Genomic DNA, 16,899 nt, shown 5'->3' with positions numbered 1-16,899 from the left:
CCCTGGACTGTGTTGATGAGTTCTGCTGCCTGGGTGACATGATCAGTGCTGGAGGTGGTGCTGAAGTTAACTCAGTTGCAAGAGTCAGAAATGGATGGAGGGAGTTTAGGGAGTTCCTGCTTTTTTGACAGGAAGAGGACCTTCCCTCTGCATGAAAGAAAAAATGTATATAATTGGCATAAGAAGTGTAATGTTGTATGGCAGTGAAACGTGGGCTATTAAAGAGAATAACATATGCAGGCTTGAGCAGGCTGAAATGAGAATGGTAAGATCTACTGTATTTGTAATGCGACACTGAAAGATAGGAAACCCTGTTCAGACCTAAGAGGGTGGCTGAGTATTGAAAGTATTGGGAAACTTTTGCACACAGGTCGTACGAGATATTTTGGGCATGTGGATAATATGGAGGAGACTAATTGGGTGAAGAGATGCATCAGTTTAAATGTAAAGGGGTGTGGGGGGGAGAAGAGCCAGGGGTAAGCCAAGAATGACATGGTGAGAGGTTGTAAGAAATGACATCAGAGTTAAGACCCTGACGAGAGAGACTGCAAGAGACCATGCAGTGTGGACAGCTACCTGCCTGCCGATGCAAGTGTGGAAAATGTCCATAAAATGTTATTCATGATGGTGTTTGATTAATAGAGTGTTTACATAAAAACACAAGAATGGAGGAAACTGCAGCGGGCCTATTGGCCCATACTGGGCACTCCCGTTTACACCCAACCCCTAACGTTCATACGAGTATATCCATCCAACCTATTTTTGAAGCTATCCAGAGTATTCGAGTCAACCCCTACACCCTGGGTGATGTTCCAGAACGAGCGCCTTTTCCCGCCGCTGTTTGAATGCCCAACTTGGGTTAACAGGTATCAGCATGACTATTTTTCTTTCCATTCTGTAGTGCAGTGACCAGAACTGAACTGCATAATCCAAGTGAAGTCTCACAAGCACAAGATTTAGTTTAGGATGACCCCGCTAGTCTTGTAACTAACGCTCTTTTCTATGAACCCAAATACTTTGTTAGCCTTGTTTCAAGCAAATCCACATTGTTGACATTGTTTAAGATTCCTACTTATCATTATTACTAAATCTTTCTCACAGTCGAATTTCTCGAAAACAACGTTGTTCATCGGATATCTGGTTTCTCTGTTTACATTTCTTAGAACTGTTTATCTTTCAGCTTCATGCCTTGTCTTGTGGCCTCAAGGCTCTGAGCTCTGGTGATGCTTCATCAGGAATAGAAACTTGCCGCCTTGCCTGTGGAGGACATGGCTACTTATCATCTTCAAATTTGCCTAGAATCTACACCACCACCACTGCTGCCATCACATATGAGGGAGAGAACACAGTCATGTGGCTACAAGTGGCTCGGTAAGAAACTGTTAGAATATACACCAAGGTTTACTGAAGTACTGTATAAATGTATCTGTTATGCTTAACTAGAATACTGTAAATAAATATTTATGTGTTCTCACACCTTTAGGTATCTCATTAAATCATATCGTGAAGCTCGCCAAGGTCTAGCTTTACACCACTCTGTTTCCTACCTCTCGGCCCAGCCTGCATCTACACACACCACCTCACAACTTTCTAATGCAGGTATTGTATCTGTTGTGTTGTACATTGGTTTCTGCTCAAATTTTTCTTATATTTAAATTATTACCAATACCTGTATTGCTTGGAGCCATAAATATATCTAATCCATGTAGGCCTATTTATGCTTTTTACTGTATAGTACCTTGGCCAGTCATGAGTTGATGTATGTCAAATAATGGTATTTTTTTCAGGTTTGAAATTAGGAATGTATCTAATTTGGAGAAAGCTAGACTCAAGCTATCTACCAAATGCCCTCTAGTTTGGCAGTTTTCAGAACACAACACCACTTAATAGGAGATTTTTATGTCGTTATACTCTATATACTGACCACCATCTCCATCCCCCTGTACTGCCCCCTCCCCCCCCCCTCCCTTTTTTTAAAGTAAAATGGTGAGAATAAGTAGAAAAGAGAGATGGAGAAATTAATTTGAACTTGAATAGATATAAAATTGAGGAAGAGAGATGTTTTAATTATCTAGACGTGGTTGTGTTAAGAAATGGTCTAGTGGGTGCTAAATAGAATCAAAGAGCTAAGGAAAAGGAGTTAATAGGTAGATTGAGAAATGTATGAAGAGAGAGAACTATGTCAAAGGGACAAGAATAGAGAAGTAAAGGGGAATAATTGAGTCAGTATTACTATAAGGAAGTGAAACATGAACTGTGGCTGCAAGAGGAGGAAGTAAGTTAAAAAGGACAGAGATGATGTGCTTGAGAGCAGCCTGTAGAGTGAAAGGGGTGCTTAAAATACAAAAGACAAATAAGATATGGAAAGAAGAGAATAATTGAACAGATAATCACTTTGGGTTTACAAAATGGCTATGGCCTTACTGAAAGATTTGGGAATGAAAGCTTGGTAAATTTGAGTATTTTATTTTGAAGTAGATGGCTGGAGAGAGAAAGAAAAGGTCAATAAAAAGGTGAAGGGGTAGGGAAACTAAAATACTGGATAGCAGGGGGAGGAAAAGACATCCACAAAACACTGACTCTATACAGAGATAGTGAAGAAAATAGATTAAGTGAGATAATAGTGACTAGTAACGGCGTTCGTAAGCTTAATAAGTCGCCAGGTCTCGATGAGATATTTGCCAGAGTATTAAAGGAATGTATGAAAGAGCTTAGTATGCCCTTAACAAAGTTGTTTAACATGTCCTTAAAAACGGGTGAAGTACCAGAATCCTGGAGGATAGCGAATGTAAAACCGATTTTCAAGAAGGGAGATAGATCACTATCCTTTAACTATTATCCAATCAGCTTAACATCATTTGCAGGCAAATTACTGGAAGCAGTAATTTCAAACTCTATTCGAAATCACCTGGAGAAGCACAAGTTGATCAATGATTCCCAACATGGCTTCACAAGCTGGCGTTCATGTCTAACTAATCTATTCACATTCTTTTCAGCTGTTTTCGAATCAGTGGACGAGGGGCACAATTATGATGTGGTATATCTTGACTTTAGTAAAACCTTTGACAGAGTCCCCCACAAATGACTAATAAGAAAAGTGGAGGCTCATGGCATTGGAGGAGATATTCTAAAATGGATTAGGGCGTGGTTACAGGACAAAAAACCGAGTGAGCATTAACGGCACTAAATCCGATTGGAGTAACGTCACTAGTGGAGTACCCCAAGGCTCAGTACTTGGACCATTATTATTTATTATATACATAAACGACATAGATATCGGCGTAGACAGCAACAAAAATAAATTTGCTGATGACACTAAAATAGGGTTTGTAATTTAATCTGACGAGGACTCCGCAGAACTACAGGAAGATCTAAACAAATTTTTTGAACGGTTTGAAAAATGGCAGATGAAATTAAATTTGGACAGATGTATAATACTTAGTCTAGGAGATGTAAACAGAGAAACCAGATATCAGATGAACAACAATGTTATAGAGAAATCCGAATGTGAGAAAGATTTAGGAGTAATGATAAGTAGGAATCTTAAGCCAAGTAAACAATGTGTATTTACTCGAAACAAGGCTAATAAAATACTTGGGTTCATACAAAGGAGTGTTAGTTACAAGACTAGAGAGGTCATCCTGAACTATATCTTGCGCTTGTGAGACCTCACTTGAATTACACAGTTCAATTCTGGTCACCGTATTACAGAATGGATATAGAATCCCAAGAAAGAATTCAGAGGAGAATGACAAGACTAATCCCGGGCATTAGGAACCTCAAGTACAGAGACAGGTTAAAGCATCTTAATTTGCACTCCCTGAGAGACGTAGAGTGAGAGGCGATATGATAGAGGTGTATAAATGGAAGTCAGGGCTAAACAAAGGGGACATTACAAAGGAACTCAAACTATCCAACCAGGAGCGAACTCCTAACAATGGTTTTAAATTAGACAAATTTATATTTAGGGCAAAATAGGTAAACTTTGGTTTGGAAATAGAGTAGTGGATGAATGGAACAAGTTTCCAAACATCATCATTAAGTCAAATATGCTGGATAGCTTCAAACATATGTTGGATGGATATATGAACAATAGGGGTTGGGTGTAAATGGGACTGCCTTGTATGGGCCAATAGGCCCGCTGCAGTTTCCTCCATTCTTGTGTTCTTATATTCTTATGATGTGTACTGACTGGGCAGGCCTATTGCTAAAAGGTGTCTTGTTTTTAAATGGCAGCTTTCCAGGCCTCCCTAGCTGTATAATAATGAGAGCCACCTGGCTATAGCCTCCACGAGATAATAAGACTTCAATATCAGTATTCCTCTTATAATTGGAGAGTATATTGTAGAGTGTCTTGTAGGAATGGACATGCTGTTGAAGGGTAATACCTGATTAAATATTGTAACTGCATTAAACCTGATGGAAATCTTGGGAATGTGTTGTCAGGGAATGCCATTTCAGAACACATCTGTTTCAGCATTTGGAGAGAATGTATGACAGTGAATGATGGGAGAATCTACATTGCTCTTTACTCTGACCACTGCTACTTGCACGAAAGTGAAAACTGTTTAATATCACATCCTTGTATATTTTCTGTCTCCTGATATTCCATTCCCTTCCCTATTTCAACTGTTGACACTATTAAGAAATCTCCTTTTGGCAGGTTTGGTGGAAGCCTACAAGGCAACAGTGTCATCCATGGTCTCTGAGACAGCTGCCAGGCTCCAGGAGTATTGTGATATGGGGCGACCCTTTGAACATGCATGGAATAGTAGTTCTGTTCTTTTGGTTAAATGTGCTCAGGTAACATAAATTATAATATAAGTTAATATCACTTTCTGTACTCTGCATGTGGTTTAAGGATATGATAAAGTGTGTGGGGAATATTTCTTCTTGATATTTCTTACTTCTTTATTCCAAAAATTGGAAGAGGAAAAAAGAAAAATAGTGTAGTAGAAAAGATAAATAATACTATTGGTTTAATTATCGGTTAAAATCGCTTTCCATTTTGATCAATCTTCTAATTGTTTTTGAGGCTCAGTACAACTATTCCTTCCCATTTAGTTAAAGGTTTAATGTGATTAATAGATGAAAACATACTCAAAGTTAAATGTTCTTTCATAACAGGCACACATCCGATACTTTACATGTGAAAAATACGTGGTGGGTGTAGAAAATCCAGGACTGAGTGAAGGAGTGCAGAATGTGTTGCGTCAATTGTGCCGTCTCTACCTCATCTATCATATTACCCTCAACCAAGGAGATTTTCTCAGGGTTGGTACAGTTGTAATATTGTTGTTTAACTGTAACATTTTATTGGTGAATAATAATGAGAGTGCTAGTGAGGATGTTAAGCTTCAAACAAATAAATGTCTACAGGCTGCTGGCACAGAAATTACCATTTAAAAATTTACATCACTAATGATCTTTAATTGCCAATTCACTTATATAGTAAAGTAATTTATTTATCATCTGTGTGTGCTGTATTATACATAATGGTAACATGCACCTTATCCCCTGTCATGGCAACCTCTAGTTGTCGTGGCCATCAGATAGATAGGTAGTGGAGCTATGATTTTACACAGTACATTACAGTACAGTGGTCCCTCGGTTAACGGGTTCGATTAACGAAATTTCGGTTAATGAATTAGCTCCCATAAGGATCTTCAATTTGGTTAATGAACAAAACTTCGATTAACGAAATCCTTATGACAAACACGTTTTGTTGTGAGCATCAGCTGATCAGCTGATAGGCTAGTTTGCCAATACAGTAATCTGTTCTGTGTTTACATTCATTTCCAGTGGAGTAAATATAAGGTTGTGTTCTTGAATATTTTTATATTTTTTATATTAAAATTATTGGTCATTCTAAAATTTAGCCATCCAAGCTCGATCTACATAAAGTTTTTCAACTAATATTTTTGGCTCGATATATGTAAATTTATTCATTTATTGAAACTAATGCTGTACTGTATATGTAATCAAAATAATGTACAAAATTATTACTAAAATTTTTGTCTAGTGCAAACTGTAGCATGTTTACATTCAAATTAATCAGTATCTTATAAGAATTCCAGCAGTGTAAATTATATTCTCCCCTGTCACTTCTATGACATTTTATAAGCAAAAAAACAAATACTAAATCTAAAGGACATAAATAAACAAATAAATACTAAACTAGACCTTCGCACCAACTATCAAACATGTCACTGTCACCTCCCCTTCCCCCCCCCCCTCCCTCCTCCCAGCCAGGGTTTGGTGGTTATTCAGTAGGCTTTAAGTTTTTTTCTTATAGAATATCACAGACTAAAGTTAGGAGAATATAATTTGCATTACTGGAATCCTTGCAAGACAGTAAATAATTTGAATATAAATGTCATATATTTTGCACAAGATATAAAAATTAATCACCTATATCACATTAAGTAGTGATTTAAGAGTTCTAGTGTATATGTACGTTTATATATAGTGATTTAAGGGCGATTTAGGGGAATTTTAGGAGTGTTTCTGACTTTATGCATTTTTTGGCTTTACTTTGTATGTACTTTTCTGTGAGCTGGAACCAATTACCCAATATCCCATTGAAATAATGGATTTGGTTAATGAATGACTGTGGAACGAATTGTGTTCGTTAACCGAGGGACCACTGTACAGTACTATAATGATAATTACCATATATATGATATTAACATTATGTATTATAGATATGTTGGTAATTGTTGTGCAAAAATCACTGGTTTAATGTTTATGAAGAATATTGTGTCATCTCTGAAGAAACACGTAATCATATACAGTAGAACATCGATTTAAAACGATTCAATTTAAGATTATTGATTTAAAGCGACACCCACAATTAAGGACAATGTTTTAATTTAAAGCGAATCTTTCCTATTTTGCGTGAGTCAATCTGGCGCATCATATTTTAAAATTCGCGCCTAGTGTTTCTCTGGGCACGCTACACTGTCCTAAGGGCAAAGCTGTACTGTACATGTACTCAAAATAATGTACTAAGTTTTTTGTCTAGTGCAAACTATAGCATGTTTATATTCAAATTAATCACTATCTTATAAGAATTCCAGCAGTGTAAATTATATTCTCCCTGGTCACTTCTGTGACATTTTATAAACAAAAACTCAAGCTTAAGGACATAAATAAACAAATAAATACTTCACTAGAAGTTCGGCCCCAACTGTCAAATGTGTCCCCCCCCCCCTTCCCTCTTCCCAGCCAGGGCTTGGTGGTTATAGGCTTACAGTTTTTATCTTATATAATATCACAGACTAAAGTTAGGAGAATATAATTTGCATTGCTAGAATCCTTGCAAGACAGCGAATAATTTGAATATAAACGTCATATATTTTGCACTAGAGATAAAAGTTTTAGTCCTTTGTAATAAAATTAATTAAAACGTGTCAGTTCAGTGACATTGTATAAAAGAAAACTTAAAGTTGCTCTTAAGGACAGATAAATAAATAAGCACTAGACCTTGGCATCAACTGTCAAACATATCAACCCCCCTATCTTCACATCAGCTGATCGCTAGTAACCAGACCATTTCACATCCCATAATTTTAGCCTTGTTGATTTATGAGTGTTTGTTTTAACACAATACTACAAAAAACAATGTTTTGTTTATTCTAGGAGATGGGCTGAGGTGCATCTGGGTAGACTCTCAGTCTTTTTAGTAATTTGTGTTTCTCTCAAGTACCAAACTAAATTATTCCATTGAAACAACACTTTGATTTAGTGCGAATACGGTTTAAAGCGAACTCTCTTGGAACGTATCTCGTGTTATATCGATGTTCTACTGTACTCTATCACCTGTACTTGTCAAGATTTTATCCTTGTGGGATATTTTGATATGGTTTGTGTATTTTACCATCAGAGTGGTGCCCTAACAGGCTACAATATGAGTATTCTGGAAGGGGAGATGTGCCGTCTGCTGGCTGCCTTGCGTCCTGATGCAGTGTCACTCGTGGATTCTTTTGATGTGCATGATCGCATTTTGGACTCGACTCTAGGTTGTTGGGATGGAAACGTGTATCAGAGGTAATCCAGGATTTCAGTTTCTGTCTATAATATTTGACTTATTTAAACATCAGAGGTGGACGGTAACGAAGTAAATTTACTTGATTACCATTCACCTCTGTATGTATGTATGTAAGTGTGTGTTTGAGGAAGTACAGTATTTTCTTAATTTAACAAATTAATTCAAGCCCCCCTTTCTGTTAAATTGAAATTTCCGTTATTTTCACTCAATTTAGTAAACTACAGGGGGTCCCTGGGTTACAAATGGTTTCCATTCGTGAGTGCATTTGTAAGTCTGATTTGTACGTAAGTCAGAGCACATGCTATGTGCATACCGTACTTACAAAACAATGTTTAAAATCACACTATATCATAACCTAAGTCCTTATATGCATCTAAAATCACTTAATTTAAGACAAAAGAAGAAACAGAATGACAAAATACAGTAACTGAAAGTAAAAATTAATGTTCGTTTGTATTGGCGGGCATTCGTAAGCCGGGGACCTCCTGAAGTTCAGTCGAGCATGAGTCCGTTAAATTTCCACTAAATCAAATTTCTGTTATTTTTGCTCAATTTAGCAAACTAGTTCACTAAATCGAGCGTGTTTCCGTTTAATTCTGTGCCAAATGCACTGCTTGGCGCATGGTGTTTGTTTCCACCTGGGTAACGGAAAAATGTTCTTGTTATTTCCAGTAAATTGAACAAGTTGACTATATCAGTCACCTGACAGTGATAGTGCAGAGAAGACCCGGAGTATTTTATATTTACCTGGCTTTATTATTGTCCACTTCTATTTGATATTATAAATTCAACATTGATGATACTATTTTTTAGATCATTGACATTAGGGTTTCTCTTTGGTAATTACTAGATAAAGATATTCTGCAAATGCAGTACCAAGGTTTTATAGATGTATTGAGCAAATGAGAAGCAAAATAGTAGTACAGCATGTACTTACAATTTGTGGATTTTTAATTCACGGCCTTCGATTATTTGCGGATGACACCTTGGATGTACCCAAGAATGTCTGTGGGTACTTTTAAAGTTGGCGCCATTTTCGCAGCCTGGACAAGGAGCATTCGAGTATTGTGGCATCCCGCAAGATGTCTGTTGTCCTGGGAGGTTGGCCCTCGTGTTCACCCCGCCTCGGTCCTGAATAAACGCTTGACTCTCGTGCGTGTGGTACTCTGCTCTCTTAACAACTGTGCTCCTCGTGCTTGTGATGGCTCACGAACGCCCTCAACCACCTTCATCCAGCCATGGGAAGGTGCCCAAACAAGTGAAGAGCGAAAAGGTTCATGACCCTCATGGAGAAGATACAACTGCTGGACAAAGCTTTGCCATGTAAGGCTGGGAGTATGGCATCAATGAGTCAACTGTCCGCTACATCAAGAAGAAAGAGAGGGAGATTCATAACGTTGTTGCCCTAAGTTCCCCCTCTTCTGCCAAGGTAGCCTCTAGTGTGAGGGATACAGCTATGGTGAAGATGGAGAAAGCCTTGAACATCTCTACGGAGGACTTTAACCACTGCCATATCCCTCTCTGCCAGAAGTTTAACCGTGACAAAGCCGAGGTCCTGTATGACCGATTCCATGCTGAGGAAGGTGGTGAAGGTGAAGCGAGTGGTGAAGGTGGTGTTAGTGCTGGTGGTGAAGGTGATACCTCAAAGAAAGGTTTTAATATTAATAAAGGATGGTTTGAGAACTTCAAGAAGTTCTACAACCTGCACAACTTGAGGATCACTGGTGAATCAGCCTCGGCGGATGATGTAGGAGCGAGGGAGTATCCTGCGATCTATGCTGAGATTATCCAGAAGGGCTACAAGCCGGAACAGGTTTTTAATGCTGATGAAACTGGCTTTTGGTGGAAGAAGATGCCAGCCAGGGCATTCATTTCCAGGGAGGAAAGGAGTGCACCAGGCTTCAAGATGGCCAAAGATTGTGTATCTCTCCTGCTTGTGGCAACGCTACAAGACACATGATCAAGCCCATGCTGCTGTACCGTGCCAAGCGTCTGCACCTTCTCCTAGTCTTCTACTGCCACAGCAAGAAAGCCTGGATGACGGCAATGTTGTCCACCGACTGGTTTCACAATTATTTTGCGTGGGAAGTCAAAGATTACCTGCAGGAGAAATTGTTTATTGAGGGGAGGTCAAGGATTAACTGCAGGAGAAAGGCCTGGAGTTTAAGGTCCTTCTCGTGATTGACTACTGCCCTGGCCACCCCGAGGCCCCTCAAGGTTGCAAACATAAACTTTGAGGTAATCTTTCTGCCCAAGAACACAACAACATTGCTCCAACCACTCGATCAGGGAGTCATTGCTCTCTTCAATGCCAAGTACATGACCTGCACCTTCAACAGGATACGGCAGGCCTGGGACGATGACACACGGAATGAAGCCGAGTCAGTGCGGGAAATGTGGAAGACGTTCTCCATTGCAGACTGCTTCTCCTTCATCAAGCAGTGCCATGATGACCTGACAGCTTCTGTGTTAACCCCTGCTGGAGGGCCTTGTGTCCAGAGGTGGCAAACGATTTTGCTGGCTTCCCCACAGTCGACCAGGATGTGCAACACATGGTCCAGCTTGCCCGTCAAGTGGGAGGTTAGGGGTTTGACAACCTTCAAGAGGAAGAGGTGCAAGAGGAGCTCCTGGGTCATGCTGGGGAAGAGCTGGCTGAGCTTGTTGAGGAGCAGCATTGTGAGAATGAGGAAGAAGGTGGTGAAGAGGAGGAGGTGCCCACCTTAACTGTCACGAACATCAATAGGGGCTTGCTGTCTAGTAGGGCACTCATGGACTATTTTTTTTACGTCGATCCCTCTTTTGAGAGATCAGTCAAGTTCAAGAGAGGGATGGAGGAGGACCTGGTTCTTTATAAGGAAATACTAAAGGAACTCAAGTGCCAGGTTGGCCAACCTACAATCTCCATGTTCTTTTGCCTTCGTCCACTCCAAGCCCTACACCTTCTACACCTGCAAAAGTCTCATGCCCATATTATTAAACGTCTTCCCTTGAAGAGGGTCGTCGTGTTTCAACCCGAGTTTTAAACTAAATGAGTCCTGAGGGACACCGCAGTACAATACTTAACGGGGTGGTGTGGCGGTTAAATTAACTAATTCCAATACGGGTATTATAAATTAATTTTATTGGAATTAGTTAATTTTTCCGCCACACCACCCCGTTAAGTACTGTACTGCGGTGTCCCTCAGGACTCGTTTAGTTTAAAACTCGGGTTGAAACACGAAGGCCCTCTTCAAGGGAAGATGTTGTTTAATAATACGGGCGTCAGCCTCCTGTTCATTATCCTTCTGTTCGTGCACCTCCTCCTGACTCTGATTCCGACATGGACGACCTTCCTCCTGCCGCCCCCAGCTCTGCCCTCCCTCTGCTCTCCTCAGCCTCTTCTTCTGAAGCGGATGAGGAGTACTTGTAACTTCCTTGCCTTCATCTTGATCATCATCATGATTCATCATGATATTCATCAGTGGCAGGGGAGAGAGGAATGGGCTACAGCATGGAATGGTGAGTGTTAATCTTTGTTATAACAGAGTTGTCAATTTCTGTTTTGGGGAATATTAGTTCATTCACTCTAGTAATGATACAATGTTTTTTATTATGTTATCATAGGAAAGTGAATGGTTTATATAATTTGTTTATCACTGAGCCCGTACCATTTTCATATTAGACTACAAAATGTGTATTTCTCCCATACGTGCGTCTGGCTACGCCTGGCAACATACACTTGGCAACGGGAGCAGTAATGGAAGTGAGTGACTGCGTTTGTTATTTGGTGCATCGTCTGCTGTTGACTCTTCGCTCCCTGCCATATTTCACTGGCTTAACTGTTATTATTAGTGTTTATTGACAGAATAGTGCTTAACAGTGATTAATCATGGCATTGTAGCTAGGATAGCTCTTCATTGTAACCACTAGGCTACTGGGCCAAGCTGTAAGGTGGTATGGTTTTTTCAATTCGTATTTTCAGGTAGATATACTTAACCTTCTTCATTTATTTTTACTCAGTTACATGTACACACCATCCTTCCTACATACATACATATTGTGAAAAAAAATATATTACACCACAATTTGACATCCTTCATGTTGGGTTGGCTAGATGGTTACGAAGGAAATTGTGTAAGTTTGATCTAGGTATCAATCCAGCTGGCACTCGGATACTATTCGTTCTAGAGACAATAATTTTTATTAGGAAAAATTGTCGTATAGTAACCCAGCCAGCTCAACTTTAATAACAAAGCACGGAGTTGACTTGAGGGTAGACTCACATTTTTCTACATTTTGATACATTTTGTTGTCTTGTTTCTGATTATTTGTGAGAAGATTTTTCCCATTATTTTTTAATTTGTTTGTGTTTTGTGACACACACACACATACACACACACACACACACACACTTGTACAATACAGATAAAAGGAATAATTGTCCTAATGGCAATAACATAAAGGGAATATACTGTACATTTCTTTGCACACGAGTAACATGTACCACCCCCCTCCTTCCGTCAGCAAATGATATTCATTGGATTTTGATCAATGCGCCGCCATTTTGAGAACCAAAACCCGCAAATTTCAAGGGCATGCTGTACAGTATTTTTTGTTGTAACTTATTTGCTGGTATATATATATATATATATATATATATATATATATATATATATATATATATATATATATATATATATATACAGTATATATACTATATATATATATATATTTCATGTAGATCCACAATGAAAACGTGGATAAGATAAATCTTGATAAAATCACACGGGAAAAGGGAAACAACGAGCACCTTAGCTTTCGTCTTTATTCAAGACATCTTCAGGGGCAACTGGATTACATGGACAGAGAGAGGCTTAAATATACAGGGTGACCTTAAAAACATGAGGTCAGGTCATAAAGATGTCATCCACTAATCCCCACACCAACACACACGTAGAGGAGCTTAAGAGAAGGGGGGTGACGTGACTAGTCAGGTCAGGTCAAAAATAAAGGACCCACTAAATAACTATCATACATCTAGATCAAAGGTTTTCAAAGCATTTTTAACCTTGGGCCACTGACAAATAAATTTATGTAACATATTATCAGTTTTGAACTGACCATCACTAAGGTTTATTGATTTTAATTCCTTAATCAAACTAGCTTCAACCAAAAGTCTTTCTGTGACACAAGATGATTTAAATACTTCTAAGCTTTTTTCCCAAGCAATGGGATGATTATTATTCCTAACATGAACGAACAAGGCACTGCTTTCAGATGCTGTTCTGATATTATACTTATGTTGTTTGATTCTGAGCTGCAGTGTTTTTCCTGTCTGTCCTACATAATTACAATTACATTTGCTACATGGAATACAATAAACACTTCCATTCATATTCAAACGGGACAAATTCATTACGATAGGGCAGAGTCAAAATATTCTTAAGTGTAGGAATTTGCCTGGTTTGAGAGGAATGAAAGGATTTTTTAGCCCTTTTAAAACAACGATCAACAAACACAGAAGGATACCCGAGTTTCTGTGCAATGGAACGAATGTGTTTCAATTCATCGTCAATAAATTCAGTCACAAATACGCAGACATCTTAAGAACATACCAGAGAAAACTGACATTTTGGTAGACTCCAGGTGATTCGATAAAAAGTGTATGAAACTGTCTACCTGTATGGGCTTTCTGTATACCTAAATTTGTAGTTTTGGCCATTTCTCATGATAAGCATATCAAGGAATGGAAGGGATCCATTTATTTCTCTTTCAATTTTGAATGTGATACTTGGGACAATATCATTAAGCTTGTCTAAAAATTCCAATGGGTCACTGTTTCTAGGCCAAAGTCAAAGAACATCATCTACATATCTATACCATGGAGGAATAAAGTCCACTATATTGGGTAGTAATCTAGACTCAAAAAACTCCATATAAATACAGGCTATAGGAGCAGAAAAACAATTACCCGACGCACTGGGTAATCTCCCCACCGGCTGGTCAATACCTCACCTTGTGGAGTACGTGATGTTTGTTCTCTCTCAGGATGGGATGGAGGAAGGAAACTCACAATGTGCTCTCTGTATACATGTTGTATTGGATGTATAATGCAGCTTGGTGCTGGGAAGGCAGCATGGTTACAAGCGTTGAGTAGAGAGAGCTGGTTGGTGAGGGTGCTCAGAGGAAGACAGCTTGTGGGTCGCCATGCTCGCCGGCGGGAGCGAGGGCTACCAGGCAGCGGCGGAGGAGGTGGTGTTGCTTGCTGCGGCTGTAGCTAGAAGAAGAGAGAGGTCACCACGAGGTCAGGTCTTATATAGCGGAGGTAGGCGTGGCTTAATAGTTGACCTCCGCTATGTAAAGCGGCGCTGGTTGACCTAGACCACGAGGCATACACTGGGGAATTCGCGGGGTCGGCTACTCAGCGACAAGCAGCGTTTGTAGGGGAGAAATCCACTACAACCTCACCTCCCCCTTCCCATGGGTGAAGGTAGTTTTAGGCTTAAAGTTTTTATCTTATAAAATTTCACAGACTAAACTTAGCAGAATATAACTTACATTGCTGGAATCCTTGCAAGATAACGAATAATTTGAGTGTAGGAATTTCATATTTTCCAAAAAAGAAAAATTTTAGTCCTTTAATGTAGTACATTTGAGTACAAATGAGTACAGTAATATATTGCTCAAAATTATGGCTTTTTCACAGGAAACTGTCTGTATAACTAACCCCAGTAGTCAGGATATTATGTACTGTATTTTTGGTGTTTTTATATCATTTTTTATCGTCTTTATACATTTAGTACATTTGCCGGAAAATTCGAACAATCTACTTTTCTGGACAGGTGGCCCTCCCTTTTAGTTCGGATCTTTGAGGGTTCACTGTGTGCTGTAAAATTTGGTACTGTATTTTTGGTGTTTTGTATATTATTATTTATTGTTTTTTATGCATTTAGTACATTTCCCGGAAGATACGGACAATCGGCTTTATTGGACAGGTGGTCTCCCCATTTGTAGTTCAGAGAGGAGGGTACAGTTCAGACTCCAATCTATGGATGCCCGATTTGGAGATTTAATTTTGTTTTTCCCACTGTATAATTTTACAGTTAAAACCCCGGAGTTACAAAAGTTAGTTCTTTATTTATTTATTTATTTTTTTTAATTGGAAGATTGATGAGTTGACACAGGCATCTGGGAGTGTCCTGTGCTGAACAAGGACAGTAAACAACATTGCCAAGAGTCCCTTGGTGTTCGCAGCTTCATTTTTGGGGAGGTTATAGAGTATACTCAGGAAAACTATACATATAAAGATATTAATTAGGCAAGCAAGATTGTTTTACAACTTACAGTATATCCAAGTTACTTTTCCCAGTATAATTTCCACATCCACCACCCTCCCACCATACCATCACCTTCAGCACTGACCACCAGTTTCTGACAAGTAGAATGCATTTTGATTTGTTTTAAACTGATAAATGGTGTTTTTTTTTTTTTTTACAATTTATGATTATTATTACTGTTTAGAAATATAACTTACTTTACAAAATGCTTTAATATATGTTTAGTGTTATTTTACTACATGCAGGAGAATCACTCTATGTATGGCAGTCAGCGGAAAAATCTGCTTTGGGTGGGAGGGAAGACACCTAGGAAGCAGTAGTGTAATATGTAAGATCCGAGAAAATGTCATATTTTGTGGAGATGGATTTCTTATTGATATATGACACTGTACAGTATTGGGTTTTGTGAAGTGACAAAGGTAAACCAGATGGAAATATTAAGTCCATTTTAGAAGAGGAACGCCATAACAGAACACATTTGAAAGGCAGTTGAATGCGGAAGTGTGTGTTGCTGTTTATCTTAGTGACCCTGAAACACAAGAGCATGTAAGGTCTTTCAGGGTTTTCATTTTATAATATTTATAATAAAAAATATGTGATGCTTAACAAATCTTTTTCAGAATGTTTGATGAGGCCCAGAAGAGTCCTTTGAACCAGACTGATGTCCCTGAAGCCTATTACAAGTACTTGAGACCACTACTGAAAGCTAACCTCTAATTCCCTGAATGCTTCAGTACACAGTGTATCACTTGTCATCACTGTTTCTTGAGTAACTAAAATTAATGAGTTCCCTATTATTGAATTTTGTCTCGTCACTGGTGAAACAGACAGTACATAATATTATTATTTTTATTTTATTTTTTATTTTCCCTTCTGTCAGTTTATAGTGAAAGAAGTTCAGTACAGTATAGGTAGCCTCTTCACAGAAATGCAGTGAAAATTTATTTAATAAAATGGATTACTACTGTACTGTATTAGTTTGCAGATGGCAGGAAGTATGTGTATCTTGTAAATTCAGGTTTAAGGTACAGTACTGTATTTAAGTGAACCAGAAAACATTCATTATGTTGGTGAACATTTGACTTCACATTCCTCAGTCAGGTGATTTTTAGAAAAATTTGGTTAACAGGTTATCCATAAAAAATTTTTTTATATATGTATCCTGGTAATAGATAATTATATACTGTACTGTATATAGAATTGAGTTTATAAATATGTATGGTTAGATGATGATAAGAGAGTGTGTGTGTGTGTGTGTGTGTGGGGCTCCTAACTGTTGTTTTAACCCCATCTACATATGTTGTGCACCAGTCTCTTCTTTTATTTCCTCTTTTTTCATGGACAGATCACTATCCCTAGATTCATCTCACACAAGACTGGAAGAGAAGTAAAGAATCACCAATAAAGCTAGTGAGCCAGGTGATTATACATATATATATATATATATATATATATATATATATATATATATATATATATATATATATATATATATATATATATATATATATATATATATATATATATATATAT

General features: G+C 38.4%; 1 protein-coding gene across 6 annotated transcripts in view; it reads left to right on the top strand.

The window, feature by feature from the left end:
- The window catches only part of LOC121858649 (probable peroxisomal acyl-coenzyme A oxidase 1), a 32,166-nt gene extending 15,948 nt beyond the window's left edge, over positions 1-16,218 (top strand). For 5 of the 6 annotated variants that reach the window (XM_042355196.1, XM_042355195.1, XM_042355192.1 and 2 more), the window contains 6 exons: positions 1,181-1,371; positions 1,484-1,599; positions 4,664-4,803; positions 5,128-5,274; positions 7,886-8,049; positions 15,987-16,218. In XM_042355196.1, coding sequence (XP_042211130.1) covers positions 1,181-1,371; positions 1,484-1,599; positions 4,664-4,803; positions 5,128-5,274; positions 7,886-8,049; positions 15,987-16,083 — 855 coding nt within the window. In that variant the 3' untranslated portion in view covers positions 16,084-16,218. Of the gene's footprint in view, positions 1-1,180; positions 1,372-1,483; positions 1,600-4,663; positions 4,804-5,127; positions 5,275-7,885; positions 8,050-9,092; positions 9,230-15,986 lie in introns of those variants that run through there. The other variant, XM_042355193.1, reaches the window with a different exon arrangement.
- Positions 16,219-16,899: the final 681 nt, after the last annotated feature.

The sequence above is a fragment of the Homarus americanus genome, unplaced genomic scaffold, assembly GCF_018991925.1.
Source record: "Homarus americanus isolate GMGI-L3 unplaced genomic scaffold, GMGI_Hamer_2.0 scaffold74, whole genome shotgun sequence".
NCBI classification, from domain to species: Eukaryota; Metazoa; Arthropoda; class Malacostraca; order Decapoda; family Nephropidae; genus Homarus; species Homarus americanus.
This window is presented reverse-complemented; position numbering and strand designations above follow the sequence as displayed.